The sequence below is a fragment of the Colletes latitarsis genome, chromosome 2, assembly GCF_051014445.1.
Source record: "Colletes latitarsis isolate SP2378_abdomen chromosome 2, iyColLati1, whole genome shotgun sequence".
Classification (NCBI taxonomy): domain Eukaryota; kingdom Metazoa; phylum Arthropoda; class Insecta; order Hymenoptera; family Colletidae; genus Colletes; species Colletes latitarsis.
In genome coordinates this window covers 8814803-8830584 of record NC_135135.1, presented here as the reverse complement: position 1 = coordinate 8830584, position 15782 = coordinate 8814803, and the positions used below count along the sequence as shown (strand labels likewise).

General features: G+C 34.6%; 1 protein-coding gene across 1 annotated transcript in view; it reads left to right on the top strand.

The window, feature by feature from the left end:
* LOC143348898 (lachesin) overlaps positions 1-15782 on the top strand; it is a 141534-nt gene that overhangs the window by 31488 nt on the left and 94264 nt on the right. The window contains exon 2 of the mRNA XM_076779622.1: positions 6320-6522. Within this exon, the coding sequence (XP_076635737.1) occupies positions 6320-6522 (203 nt within the window). The remainder of the gene's footprint in view (positions 1-6319; positions 6523-15782) is intronic.

The following is a 15782-nucleotide window of genomic DNA, read 5'->3' as shown; positions in this document are numbered from 1 at the left end:
TCACTCGAGAAGAGTGCTTTTAAGAGAACTTTTCACTGGCGACATTCATTTATTTATCGATGGCAAACAAAGACGCACATCTTATGCAAATCTCCTCTGCTAAAGTGTTCTCAGTTGCAGATAACAGTCATAGAAATATCTTTTTTCCAATAACCATTATCGATGAGAGAAATTTATATTTGTTACTCGTCAAAGTTTCTCATTTTATCATTGTCAAATTTAAACGCCGAAGTTCATTAATTTAATTCGTTATTGGCATGTTTGAGAGCCAAAGTTTATTATTTTATCTTATTATTTTCAATTGGCAATAAATCAAATTGGACATGTAACAAATTTTTCTTGTACCTTCTAAGTATCTATCGAATTATTATTATTATAATTTTTGAGAACCGAACAAGTATTGTTAAATTAAATACACGGTGCAAAAATTATTTATTGAACAATGAAGTACGAATGAGTTCTTTTGAATCTGTTTTGCCCAAAATCTGAAACTGTAGTGTTAATTATTTTTGTAATCTCGAAAGTCACGAATCCTATTTAGATTTATAATTTTTTTCCTAGTAAAAAGACCTGTACGTGAAGAACATCGCAGCCAGTGTGTTAAGTGCGAAAAGATTGAAGTCGATATATCCGATGGTTTCGCAGAAAACAGTTCGTAGCTGTTTATTTCGCCAACCCTGTGTATCGCGGCATCTGTTACAAGGAGTATTACTTTTTTCCCGCCAACGCTTGGCCATAAAATCCGTTTGGACGGCATAACGCAGTATTGATAAATCAAACGACAGTTTCATAATTCGTTTTTTTCAAATTGTTTGCACGCAAGTTATCGAGGATTCGATCGTTCGTCTTTATACACTTTTCCTACTACTATATTGGTAATGTTACGTCCGATCGTATCTGCAGTTCCATTTACCGATATATAAACGCAATTGTCTGCGATATTTGCTCAAATATAACGGATGATTAGATCATAATTGTCTTTTGAACAGTATTTGGAAATGGTTGATTTATTCGAATTGATTTGACGACAATCATTAGTTGACATAAATCAATTTAAAATTGACTTTTTTTAGATATTCTTGGTGTATCTTTTCTTGCTCAAATATAGCGAATGGTTAGATCATAATTGTTTTTTAAACAGTACTTGGAAATGTTTGATTTATTCGAATTGATTCGATGACAATCGTTGGATGACATAAATCAATTTAAAATTGACTTGCTTTTGATATTCTTGGTGTATCTTCTTAATTGTTTTCTTGCTCAAATATAATGGATGGCTAGATCATAATTATCTTTTAAAGACTACTTGAAAATGGTTGATTTATTCGAATTGATTCGATGACAATCGTTGGTTGACATTAATCAATTTAAAATTGACTTTCTTTAGATATTCTTGGTGTATCTTTTTACTTGTTTTCTTGCTCAAATATAATGGATGGTTAGATCATAATTCTCTTTTAAAGACTACTTGGAAATGGTTGATTTATTCGAATTGATTCGATGACAATCGTTGGTTGACATTAATCAATTTAAAATTGACTTTCTTTAGATATTCTTGGTGTATCTTTTTACTTGTTTTCTTGCTCAAATATAATGGATGGTTAGATCATAATTCTCTTTTAAAGACTACTTGGAAATGGTTGATTTATTCGAATTGATTCGATGACAATCGTTGGTTGACATTAATTAATTTAAAATTGACTTTCTTTCTTGAGATTTCTTTACTCGAGATATTTGTTTATGAAACCATACCTAATCTTGCAATGCCTCGAATCTGGCCTTTAAAGTTAAACAACCGAACATTATACTTTCAGCGTACGATTTACTCGGAAAACTCGAAATAGATATAATGTTAAATACTAAATAACGATGTTAACTTGGCCTTTGCACCGATTTAACGTGTATTTACTCAACGAACATGACGAACGAAACTCTCGTTACTAGAGTTCTTATTGTTTCCAGTAGCAAGGTTCAGCGAGTTTGGAGACTTACTCGAACTAATTTGTAAGTTTTGTATAAGCTGGATATATACAACATATGCAAATTAACAAATGTACTCCTAAAGTTCTTGAATTATTCACTTGGATGGAGTAATTGAAAATTCTTGTTTAGTTCCTTTTTATAAAAATAAGCATTTCCAGTAAAAGAAGATTTTTTTAATTGTATTAAATTCTTCGTTAAATATTCGTTCTTTTTCAAAATGTGCATACTAACAATAATTGTTGACAAATAAATATTATTATTTGTGAATATGAACATTTCCGACTATTAAACTATCAGATGTACGATACAATATAAATTTTATTCGTAATAATACAAAATAGAAATATTTTGATAGTATAACATAAACGAAGAAAATGGATTGCTTATCGCTGAAAGGGTATATTAAAAGTGCTCAAGTTAAGTTGAAATCTCACTTAAAAGACGATCTTATAATTACTTAGTTAGGTAGGTATTTGTTGATTTTTTTTCTTTGTAATTTCCTGGCTTTTTTTACTTTCGTTAATGTCGTTAAAAGCTGCTCGTTTCTTATTATTTCTCCCCGTTATATTCAGTAAAAGATTAAAGAAGGTCCCGTTTAAATCTTTAAGACAAGTTCCATATTTGTAATTAATTAACTCTAACAAAAATTATGAAAATTGAGAACTGAAAAATACATTAACTTGTCCTGGTGTCTCTTATACATTATTGTGCACGTTTATACGTAATTATCAGTAATTGGCTGTTATTGATCGATGATCGTTGCAAACGGATGACATCTTGTTTACGCGGGAAGTTTCAAAAATGCATATTTCGAGTAGCACTCAAAGTATGATGCATCTATGCAGTGTCGTAATTAAGCATTGGCAATGGGGCAAATGCCTAAGGTGCCAAATGGACTAGGTCACCGAACGACCACATAACCACCCGCATTCTTTTAAAGGGACGTTACTTCCGCGTAGACAATTCACAGCATTCTTTAATCTTTGGAATGTGATATCACAATATTGCAATACTGTACTTACCATTATAGATAATGTTAATGAAACATTATACAAGATAGATTAAAATATACAAGTTGTCTCCTACTTTAATGGCAATATTTTAGGAGCATAATCTACTAACGAAAATAAGAAAACAATCTTATATGTAGTTTGCTTGCAAATGATTTATAACAATAGGCAAAAACGTACAAGATAATTTTTATATCATTTCAAAATCATCACCTCCCACATCGATTTGATATTCATACATATAATATCTGTATATTCCTTATTTGACAATTGTCTCGAGAGTCGTGTCAGCCGTGGATACACTTTTTCTTAAAGGCTTTGTTCTGTAACTCTTACAATTTTCATTATTTTTGCTCGAAAAAAATACCGTGTATACTCGAAACATCAGCAAATACAGGGAGTTCGGCCAACCATGGGAAAAATTTTAATAGAGGATTCTAGAGGCCAAAATAAGACGAAAATCAACAATACTAATTTGTTGATGAAAGCTTCGTTAAAAAGTTATTAACAATTAAATTCAAAAATTTCAAATCGTTCTGGAAAAATTATTTTCGATTGCGGGGGTCAATTACAATCATTTTTGATGAATACACATACTTCCGAAATCCTACCCACTTTCGAGAAAAAAATTCCAGTAAGTGCTGAAAGTTTTGGATGAAAAAAAAAACTTTTGAATCGTCTTGGAAAAATTATTTTTAGTTACAGGGGTCAATTGCAAGCATTTTTGGTCATTACACATACCCTCGAAATCTTACTCAATTTCGAGAAAAAAATTCCTTACCGAAAATATAATTTCTGGCCCGAAATGTCTGCCTGAATTTTCATGCGAATCTTTAAAACGTCATAACTTCTGAACGGATTGGACGATTTTAATGTTTAAAAAAGCAAACTACGCGTATTTTAGTGGAGAATAAGTACAAATCGCAAAAATATTCGAAAAGTTGGTCCTTGACGCCGCAAAATAAGAAAAACCCCATAAAAATGGTCTAATTTTCAAACAGCCATAACTCCTACAATTGTGAATATATTTCAATGAAACTTTTTTCTGAAGTAGAGCTCATGGGTACCTACAGAAAAGTATTAGACAACTTTTCTGTAACGCGTCAAACAAAATTACTAAAAATCAAAAACGAATTTTTAAGAAAAATCGACAGGGAGTAGCCGCTGAAATTTTTCAGCGAAAAAAAATTTATTCAAATCGTTCTAAAAAAATTATTTTTAGCTAGGAGGGTTAATTGCAATCATTTTTGGTCAATAGACATACCCTCGACATCCTACGCAGTTTCGAGAAAAAAATTCAGTATGGTCGGAACTTTAAACGTTAATAACTGTTTAATAAAGCCTTCATCAACAATTTGGTATTCTTGATTTTCGTCTCTAAAATCCCCCATTAAAATTTTTCCCAGGGTTGGCCGAACACTCTGTATATGCACGAAATTCCAATAGAAGCATACTACGGTTAAAGAAAGCAAATAACAAATAAGATGAGACAACAGACACCTTCGTTCATCGACTGTCAATATTAACACTTGATCCTTTTCATCGGGCGTTTGTATTATCTCGTTTCACCTCCTTAACGTGTTTAAAAAACTCCTAACACAATGAAGTTGGCCTGCGATGTTTCTTTCGCCTCGCGCTCCGCACAAAAGCGGGAAATAAATACGGTAGAAAGAAATGGTCGTTCTGACAATCTCTCTCATCCGGGACGAGGCGCGTATAAATATTTGAATGGGGCGATAGCTGAGCGGAAAGGGGTTAAGTAAAGTCCAGAGGAAAGCCTCTTAACGAGGACCCTTCTGGTGGTAGCAGTTTCGCGCTACTGGCCGCTTAAACCTTGTTCGACCTCGTAACGACTCATTTGATCATGTTTGAATATACGCGGTTCATAAGCACTGGTTCTCTCGTACATCGTAAACGGGTCTCGTCGGTCCCTACGAGTAGATGGCGCTTCAGTTTTGGCGCGGTAAATCGCGGCCACCATCTTGGCGGCCATATTGGCAGCCATGTTTAATTAATTTTTGTAATTTTCATATTCATTAAAGCTAGATTTACGAAACCCGTCAATTTTATAGGTGTTGGATTCCATATTTAAAGTTAGAGGACTCGTAAATATTATTTGGTTAGCAATTTAAGGTAAATTTTATTGATGCAATGATATAAACTTGTACGTCATCGTAATTATTCTCAAGACTGCTCGTTAATGAAAATAAATCTAGATGGGACTAGATAGAATTTGAATTTTAATAAGGCTTAAAAAATAATTTTAATTTTAATAAGAGCTTTTTTATACTTGACTATAGCTACCAGCTATAGTGAAACTCATACTAATTAAGAATCTTTCACGTTTTTTCATTTCAAACGAACAGAATGGTGGGCATCATGGACAATGTGAAACTACCTTTTTTTAAAAGCGATTATGTTTAACTATATTTGAGAGTATGCAGTGCCATCAATTTAAACTTTCCCTCGCTCAAAAACTTTTAAAATGTCACTAAAATATGTATAGATATACCATGCAAATTTGAATGCAAAAGGAGTTATACTTTATTTGCAAAAAATTCTTCAAGAAAGTTAAGAAGAATATACTTCACGCTAGAATACCCTCTTAACATCGTGATATCATCTTCCATTGAAGAACAAAAGAAAATTAATTCTTATGATTACATATCAAAGAAAATAAGTCTAGACATGACTCTTGAATTTTAACGAGGCTTGGAAAATAAGGTCTACGACAAATTGTGGATATGCTACTTTCCAAATGTCTAAAAACAAAGTTTCCTTTTTTGTGGACAATTTGAGGGGTTTGATGTAGTAATTAACGTATCAAGAAGGTCATCTAGTAATTCACGTCGCAGAAATCGATTATTTGTCACATCTTTTTAGAGTTTGGAATCTTGAAAATATGTCTACAAAGCCATTCGACGGGATTCGTAAAAATAACAAAGTTACAGCTACTTGGATGGAAGAGTAAACAAATAAATTTTCAATACACAAATGTGAGAAAATAGATAAATTTTGCAGACACTTGGTTAAAAGTAGCTTGACAAAGAACGTGTTAATAGGACATTTCCTTGTTACAATAATAACTAGTCTCTAGTTAAGAAAATCTAATTTGACTCTGAAATTTTAACGAGGCTTGACAAATAAGGTCTATGACAAATCGTGGGTATTCTAGTTTCCAATTACCTGAAAATAAAGTTTCGTTCTCGCGTGGTTTGGTCTCTGACAGACAACCTGTTAAAAGAAATATCAAAAAATAAAAAGTAAATCTAGTTTTAGACACACTGGTTCCTACATTACCACAGATTCGAATGCTTGTTTTTCAGATTGTCCGACGGCGGTCACCGCGGAGATAGTCACCGCGAACGTGAACTCGCTCGACGCAGGCATCACTGGGAAACCGTTGGACATCGACCTGCCACAGACCATCCCGATGACCTTTGGTACCGAGAACTCGACGATGATCTCCGCCCAATCCGGATCCACGGCCATGCTGCCCTGCGTCGTCCATAATCTCGGGGATGGAGTGGTGAGATTTGTCGCGGAACCATTCTTCAGAAAGTTTTTGAAAAAGCATTATCCTGGCGGGGCTTAGACCGATCTCTGGTCCCAGGAGTGCGGAAAAGTTATTATCATATCAACGTAATACCTGAAAGGGTGGCCTTTGGGGGATTCCGGGAGTAGTCGAGGGGCGGAACCGGGACGGTGAGAGACGGAGAGCCAGACAGACGGCTTCCACTGGAAAAGAATCGTCTCGCGGAAGCTGCTTTGCGCGAATTAAACGTTCCCGCGGATACCGATCTCTCGCATCGACGAAAATTATTCACTCGCGGTACATTTAATTTGCGCCGCTATTATGATTACGAACGGGGACAGCGAAGAAGACACGTACAAGAGGCTGGGAGGGGGCGTGGAGCGGGAGGTCGAACGAAAGATTTAATTGAAGTAAGGAGTAGTCGAGAGGACTTGGGATTCGTAGAGGGGTTTCCTACAGGCAGATCCTAACAGAAGGTTTATTCGGGAACCGCGGGATGAAATGGGATTAAAATCTGAAGGGTCGGAGCGACACGAGGTTTTTTTAAGTTTTTCAACTATTTCCCGGGGCGCATTGTTAACGACTAAGGCTTTTATGGTCCACGATAACATGCTAATTACTTTCATTATATCCCATGCAGTGCCGGATGCCTGTGGATGTTTTTACTTTATTCTCGGGCGGATTCGCACGAAAGCGAATAGAAAACAACAAAAGGGACCCCCGGGGGTCTGTAACGTAATTTTCCAGGGAAGAAAAAAAAAGAGGAATGTGAGATGGGCGGGGAAAAGTCGAAGAAGAATCGAGTCCCTTTCGTTTAGTCCGAGAAGTTTGAAAGTTATGAAACAAAGTGTTTGTGTTTTACTTCGTTAACCGAGGTTGGATGTTTTGCCAATATTGCGTTAGCTTCTGTTCAGTTTGAACCGATCACGCAATCCGTTCATTGGGTTTTTGGCTGAATTATGGCTTCGAGGGAATGCGTTTAACCCTTCTGTCAATAATAAATATCGTACGTGGTTGTCGAGGGAAGAATTTTCGTAACTTTACTTGGCATTTTGAAATCTGGATCTATTTTTTCACTTATTATTAGTTCTACTTTCAGCTTGCAAAATCTAATAAACGTAATTTACTTAAAATTTACCCTATAAAGAGCTTCTAATTACGTAGTCGCGAAATACAATATTTTAAGAATACTATAATATTACGAGGAAAAATATTTTGAAATAAATTGATTGAGATATTTTTCCCTTCAAGGAAGCTGTCTATTTTAACCATCGTTGTTGCATCGGTGACGTTCTGTAATTGACAAAACAAAGAAGAGAGGGGGTAAGACAAGACTTTACCCTGTGAAGAGCTTCTAATTACGTTGTCACGAACCTCAATACAAAATTTTAATAATACTATAATAATATGAGAAAATGTATTTTAAAGTAAATAGGTTGAAATATATTTTCCTTCAAAAGAACTGTCTCTTTTAAACAACGTTGTTGTACCGTTGATGCCCTGCAGTTGACAAAACAAGGAAAAGAAGGGGTAAGACAAGACTTTACCTCGTAAAGAGCTTCTAATTACGTGGTCGCAAATTTCAATATTTTAAGAATACTATAATAATACGAGGAAAAATGTTTTAAAATAAATTGATTGAAATATTTTTCCCTTCAAAAAAACTATCTATTTTGAATAACGTTGTTGTACCGTTGACGTCCTGCAGTTGACAAAACAAGAAAAAAAGGGAGTAAGACAAGAATGGTTCGTTATAAATTAATGCATCGTAAGGAAGTCCCGTAATGCACAAGTATCCTGTTGTCTCATAAATACGAAGCGGCAACAAAAGTTTTATTTATCAGGGCGGAAAGTGTGTAGCGTACCGTTTCATTAAGCGCCGTTTCCACAACTTCGATGCCGGGCTATATGTTTTGTCGGTAAACATTTCGTGTCACGCGCAATTAGCTCGACGGCGCGATAGCGACGGGGAGGGGGGTGAAAAAGGGGTTGAAAGGGTTACGGGAGGTCGGTATGCGTTGGCATTAATATCATCGAGATACATTACGCGATACAACGAACGATAACAATTCGTGATCGTGATTTAAAATCTGGAACGGGAGATACGGGTTACAAAAGGGAGCGTAGCACGAGCAACAATGGATGCCATTAAAGCGTCGTTATTCGCGCAACGAAAAATCAGAGCGAGAAGTTTGCTGCGATCCTGTTTCGCCCCATCCAATCTTACGAGATGCTGGCCGTTTGTTCATCGTCACGTACGCGTAGAAAAATATTACGGTTTTGCAACCAACGTGCATTGAAAGCTGTTTCGCCGTCGCGGATGATATCGCTCGTCGAAAAACCGGAAAGTGAGTTTACATGTACCGAACGACAAGCAAACGAATAGCTCGCCTCGAATTGTGTCTGGGCGCTTCCGCGATAGACGAAGAGGCGACCGTAAAAATTGCACCGTCTTCGAGCAGTGGATAATTTGAGGAACGTTTCGCGCCTCTACCGCCAGACCTCGTGCAATTTTTCACGAGAAGTTTTGCCTTTGGACAATTGTAATCTGCGTAACTTAAAATTTTACATACATTATTCTTGCAATCTCACTGAAATTCATTAATTCTGGACACAATTATTGCCAGGGGCGTGGAAAAATAGTAAATCGAATGTAAATATTTTTATCTTCTTATGTGTGCAGTTACATACGCGTGGAAGTATTGTGAAATGAGTATTTTATTAATATATAGGAAAATAATATTCCATCAAGTAGTAATATTTTACATTATAGTATTTAAAATAATAGTATTGAAACTAATAGTATTGCAAATAAGAGGTTTTTATCTTTTAACTTTTTATAGAATCATGTACTTTTGCCGATAACATGAAACGTCTGCGTTCAAAAATATTTGCAAGAAATATTTATTTAAAAATATGTTTAGTTTTTGAATTTGTATGTCGTATTTTCAGTTCATTTTCTATATTTGAATTCGAGTGTAAGTAGCAAATAGCATTTTCTCATGATTTAAACATTTAATGAAATAATATTTACTTACGCAAATATTTCAATGTTTACTATTTTATATTAAATTATTTCAAATTTTCCTCCTGATTAATTCTTTTAACATTTGAAGAATTAATTTCGTTAGTTCCATACTGAAAAGTGTTCGAAGGACCACCCTGGTAAAGAACTAAAGAACTAAATAATGGCTAATATTCCAAACAAATTGACAGTTTATTATAAGACAGTTTAATCTACAATTGTTCTATTCTCTTACTAAAACGGTCAGATCAAACATCCTCAATCCATTCACGATCTGGCACCTTTAGTGTTTTTTCTGAAGTGTTGGTGGGTCATTTGAGATTAACTTTAGTTTTCAGGTCACTAAATCATGAAACATGTTATAAATCAGATCGATACACGAAAAATTAACTTATAAAACTTGCGACTGTCGTTAAAATTTTCTGTTAAAGCACCAAAGTAATGTTTAATTCAGAATTTGAAATGTTATTTTGTGCATTAGATACATCACACATTGGAGGGCTTGCTTTGAAAACGAAATATGAAGAGTATTAATTTTTCCCTAAAAAGATGACTTCTAAAGCAGAAGGAGACAAAGAACTCTTTCATCGATTCAAAAGTTTTTGCAAAATTTTTAGAGTTCCCATAGTGGAAGAATGGAAGACTTCTTCAATAGATAGATTCGTGCATTATTTTCTAGTAATAACCAAGTGACTCTTACTAAAATGGTTCAACCAAACATCCTCAAACTATCTACGATCTGACAATTTTAGTGTTTTTTCTGAAGTGGAAAGTGTTGGTGGATCTCTCAAGATTAACTTTAGAGTTTTCGCGCCTCCGAATCGTCGAACGCGTCATAAATCAGATCGATCCACTAGAGAGTCAACAAGGGGTTTACAACGGAACCAATCGGTTCGCCAACTTTCAAACTCCGCCAGATTTGGGTGATGTTTTTCATCGCGATCGCGATATTCACGGAGTTATTACCGCGTTATTTGTCTTCGTCGAGGCTGCAACAGCGTTACGCAATAATTGTGTGGTCGTGGCTGGAATAGAAGCGGACGGGGGAGGTAGGAGGAGGGCAGGTCGAGTTAAATCGACGCAGGTGGAAATCAATAGGAAGGTCGCCGTCGAACAATTCGCACGCTACTTCTATTGTCGCTACGTGCTCCCTGGACCGGTCGCAGAAAATTTCATTGCGTGTTCCGTGGAAGGAAAGAGAACGAGATAATGAAACTGGCCCTCGTATCGGCCGTCGTGCATCGAAGGATCGCGCAAAGTCCTTTGCAATTTTGCGAGAAGCCTGCTTTCTAATTGAATGCGACGTCTTCGGACTGAAAGAAGTCTATGTACATTTAGACTTATCCCCTGGAGATTGGTGTCCTTTATATGAAATCTCCTTTATGTCGGAGAGAAGGCGAATGGAGAAGACTCTCGTCGTGTAGTCGTATCGATGTCTAAGATATACTGTGAGTTGCAGCCAGCCTCAACCGGGGGGGTATTACATGCTAGAACTACCCAATGCCGTAGAAGGAATCGACGAAGTCGTGTGAGATTCGAGATACCTACGCGGGGTAAATAGAGAAATAGTGGCAAATACTTTGGAGCGATAAGAAACGCATAAATGGGGCTATTACTCAACCCCGGAAATAGCTATTCTTCGCTCCGTGGATGAAACGTTCTATTTCGAGTCAGTGGCTAAATTAGCAGTTGCTCGCGAGAGACGAATAGTTTTCTTTCGTCGTGAGTTATCGGCGATAATTCTTCGCTGTTTCAAACAATAAATTAAATACCATTGGGAAACATTGTGGAACCTGGGCGTTTCGAATCCCAAGGGTTAACAAATCTTTGAATTTTAGAGGTGAATTTCGTAGAGCTTCTTTGAATTCGAATTGCAAAGGTTTCGAGAAAGAAATTACATAAATCTTTCTTGCAAAGAGCTTTTCAAATTATCGAGGTTCGATGGTATGTTTAAACAAAGATATTAATTTGAATGTTTCGCGACTATCGTTGAAATTTTCTTTTTAAAGCTGGACTCCGGTTAATGTTTATCTCGGGATTCGGAGTATTTTCTGCGGTCGAGGGAAAGTTCCTTTTTGTTTTGTGTATTGTATACATATAGCACACACTGGAGGATTTGCTTTGGGTTGAAATATGAATGAGCGAGTCTCGTGTGCCCGATCAAAATCCTATTCCAAATAAATCTTGCGACTATCGTTGAAATTCCCTCCTGGAATTGTCATCGCATTTCTCTTTTCCTTCCATTTTCTATTAGCGAGGATTCGTTATTATTTTAAACGAAGTAACATAGATTGCATCGTAATTTACTCGAAATAACATGGATTAAATATTATTATGTTTCTTAAACAAAAAATATTAACTTGTAAATCTCGTGACTATCGTTGAAATTACCTCTTAGAAATCCAAATTAATGTTTAATACAGCATTTTAAATTTTATTTTGTGCATTAGATATATCAGACGTTGGAGGGCTCTTTTGAAAATTAAATATGAAAAATATTAATTTTTTCCTCTGAAAAGATTTGCTCTATTTTTAATTATAACGTTGACTTCACATCAGATTCAATAGTTTTGTTTATAATGGATGAATAAAAGACTCCTTCAATAGATTCATTCATTGTTTCCTAATAATGTCCAAGTGCGATTGAATTCATGTTTGAATTGTAAAATGATTTGTTTCTAGGACATCTAGAATTTCATCATCAAAATTCGTTTCATTAATTATCATACGAATTGCACTCATGCAGTTGGTGGCAATGATATTTCTCGTCAGAGCCATTATAGATGACTTTTATTGTTTATTGTATAGCGGTAATTTCGACTGTTCCAGTGTACCATAATATATTCTAATTTTGATGTATGTTTGGTGACTTGCGTGTATCCTGTTCTATTATTTATAACAGATCTGTGTATATTTTAATATGAATGGAGGATTTTCCTAAAATTTCATATGCTGGTGCCTTTAAGGAAGATGTATCTGTTCCAATTTTTCAGTATTTTTCAAGTTCATTTGTTTATTATAAATGCATTTACCATGACAGAATCTTGTTATTATACTATATCATGGAAAGATCTAACTTAAATTCAAGTCTTTATACTCAATACAATTAATGAATACTAAAAATATAGGTGATCTACAATACCGAGGGAAATTTTGAATAAAATTCTATATTTCGGGTAAAATAATATAAATATAAATAATAGAAATAAAGGAGTTTCTCTATAGTTTCTCCAAATCACAGTTCTTCTCCATATTCCATCGCTTGGAATTAACCCTTTTTTAATAGCAACGATTACCTTACATAATCCCTTTTTCTAATGGCATGAATGCTTCGAAAACTGTTAATAAAGATGTTGTTAAGGTAATTAAAGCATTTCAGTTCATGAATTATTTCGTGTCTCGTTTCTATAGGCAGGGTCGGATTAAACTATGGGCTTTAGAGGATAGACAAGGCCCTACGCCAGCTGGAGGGCTTCCAAACATCAGAGATGGGCAAAAATTTTATTCGAATAATAGAAAACGAATAAAATCAAACGTATAAGGAATTATTCACAACAATTATTCGATTGGATACTCGCTCAAATAAGTTTTTGTTCGTTCAATGTAAAATATAATATTCTATAATTTAAATTTTCATCTTTCTTCAACCAATAAAGAATTCAAAGTCTTATCTTTTATTTGTTGTTCGATATTGTTATTTAAATGAGAATTTTGTCCTTCTGTGACAGAGATTAATCCTTGAGTTACAAACTATAAATGATACAGTTATTATAATGAAATTATTTCTATACACATTGTGGAAGGAACTAAAACAGAGTTTTACAATATTAAAATGTTAAAATTAAATGTAATTCATATTACCGATAAGCTTTTGTGGATTAAGATTTTCATTTTAAACAGGATGTTTTCATTTTTTATTTTATACAGACACAGGATTATTGTGTAATGAGATTAAGATTAATTTCGTAGTATTGAATTAAAAGAAGAATGGGAATCTAAAGAAAATAGCTTTAGAGGATTAAAAAATTTACAAATTAAAGGAATACGCTTTTAATATGATTATGTAAGCAAGAATAGCAACGAATCTTTGATCAGCTTCTCGATATTATTCTTCTTAATTGAATATTTCTTTAGAAAATTATTAATGAGACGTCAGGATTTTGAGATACGTAAAGGATATTCAGTGAATATGAATATTTTGAATATTATTATAAATAGTATTTAAAGTCTTTTAAAATCGCGAATATTATTGGAAATCACATTTTCCGCGCAATATTTTATCGAAATTCACGAGTTAATTTTCGCGAGCTTTCCGTAACGCGACTAAAATTTTTTTCCCGAATTTTTATTATTTTCGCCTCTCGCGAGCGCAAGCGTCCGTACAAAGCAACGCTGATATAAAACTAAATAATACCGCGTGCATTTTTCACTATACAAGATAATTAAATTTCCTGTTGTCACTTGCATGTTTTACAACGCACAGGGATGTTCATAATATTACAAATCGTATATTACAAAGATTATAAGACTGAAATATTTAGCTCTGAATTAAGTCGATGATAATTTCGTCCGCGTGCCCGCTAAGTATTAACGAAATTAAAAGTTTCAACAGAGAAATACCTGCCTAACAACAAATCCAATTTTCGAGGGAAGTCTTTAAATGTATTTTTCACATTTTCCTGATGAACCAGTCGCTTCCCCCCTACCGGTGAAACTTTCCCCGGACTTTTAAATCGTTTGTCCGTAAGTAAGGCGGACGAGGGAGAACTGCGGAACTACTTCGTAGTTCAATTGCTTCAATTTTTTAAAGGTTCGCGTCGTCGCATGTGGTTCTGTGATAACCTGAAGCAGAGTTGGCCTCTCGTTGTTCGTTGAAACTCAACGTTATAAACACTTTTGACGTAACACGTCTGGGAAATCGCAATAACTTTTTGCCTTGGACTCGTTCAATCCTCGAAGGAAATTTATCAGAAAACGGTAATCTATTGAACTCATGAAAAAAGCATACACGTATTCTTTGAAGAGTCATTTTAATTTCAAGATATTTTACGATGTTACCGGTACGAATATCAATTGTTATATCTATTATTATTTATGAAGCACAGACAATATTAAATCTGGAATTTAACACGATTTGTTTACGCTTTTTTTTTGTCAGTTCAAAATTTGCTAAAAATTCACTGAACTACTTTCAAGTATCCTATATGGAAAAATTTTACTTAACGAGATGCAGTAAGTAATGAAAAAAGGATTTAGTAATTTATATTTATGATTTAAAGCCTTCAGAGAGAAGTGGTAATTAATAAAGTTTTAGAAAAATTATATTTATTTGAGGAAACGATTATCATAAATTTTTATAAACGCATAGTAAGATCGTCTTATACAGAATAGACAATTTTTCATTTTTACAAACACAGTTTCTATGATTTTTACAAATTGGTCTAATGGAAAGTATACAACAATATAATAATTTATCTTATAATCTCATTGATTTGAACTGTTTATTGTTTAGAATTATAGAGCTTATATTTCGTTAGAATATTTACCTAAATCATACACATACAGATTGAGTCGTAATTCACGATACAAATTGGGCCAGATAGATTCTATATAAATATTTTTTATTTATAATTAGATTATATTGAAGTCGATTGTAGATCGAGAGCGCCACGTAGTCGATCGGCGAGGGCGCCACCGTAATACAAGCAGATGCGCCATCTTGATTTCGTTAGTTCGTCTTGCGACACGTGCGAGAGATGTATCAAAATACAGTTTGCTTATAAAAGATTATCTCGGGTGAACTATTTCTTCTTAATTAACTTTTAACTAACTAGTTAATTCTTCTTGATTAACGGTGAACAGAGAATCGGTAAAGGAAGTAGTGAATTGCTGTGTCGTGAACGTGTAGAGTAAAAAGACAGAAACATGATGAACGCGTGCAAAATAGAAACCCGTAATAAAGATAATTATGGCACTTGGAAGATGCAAGTGGAAGCATTATTAATCAAGAATGATTCGTGGGATTATGTGAACGGTACGTGTGTGAAGCTTGAATTGGTTAAGAAACGACAGCAAAGCGAGATCGGACTTGATATTATCGATTGATTCGTCTGAGCTCCAACAGATAAAAGGTTGTAAAACTTCTGGTTAAAGCTAGCGGGAATATATCATTCGTGAACATGGTCGGGAACGTCGCGATCTTCTTACATGCGGTGCAAGGTTAGTTTTT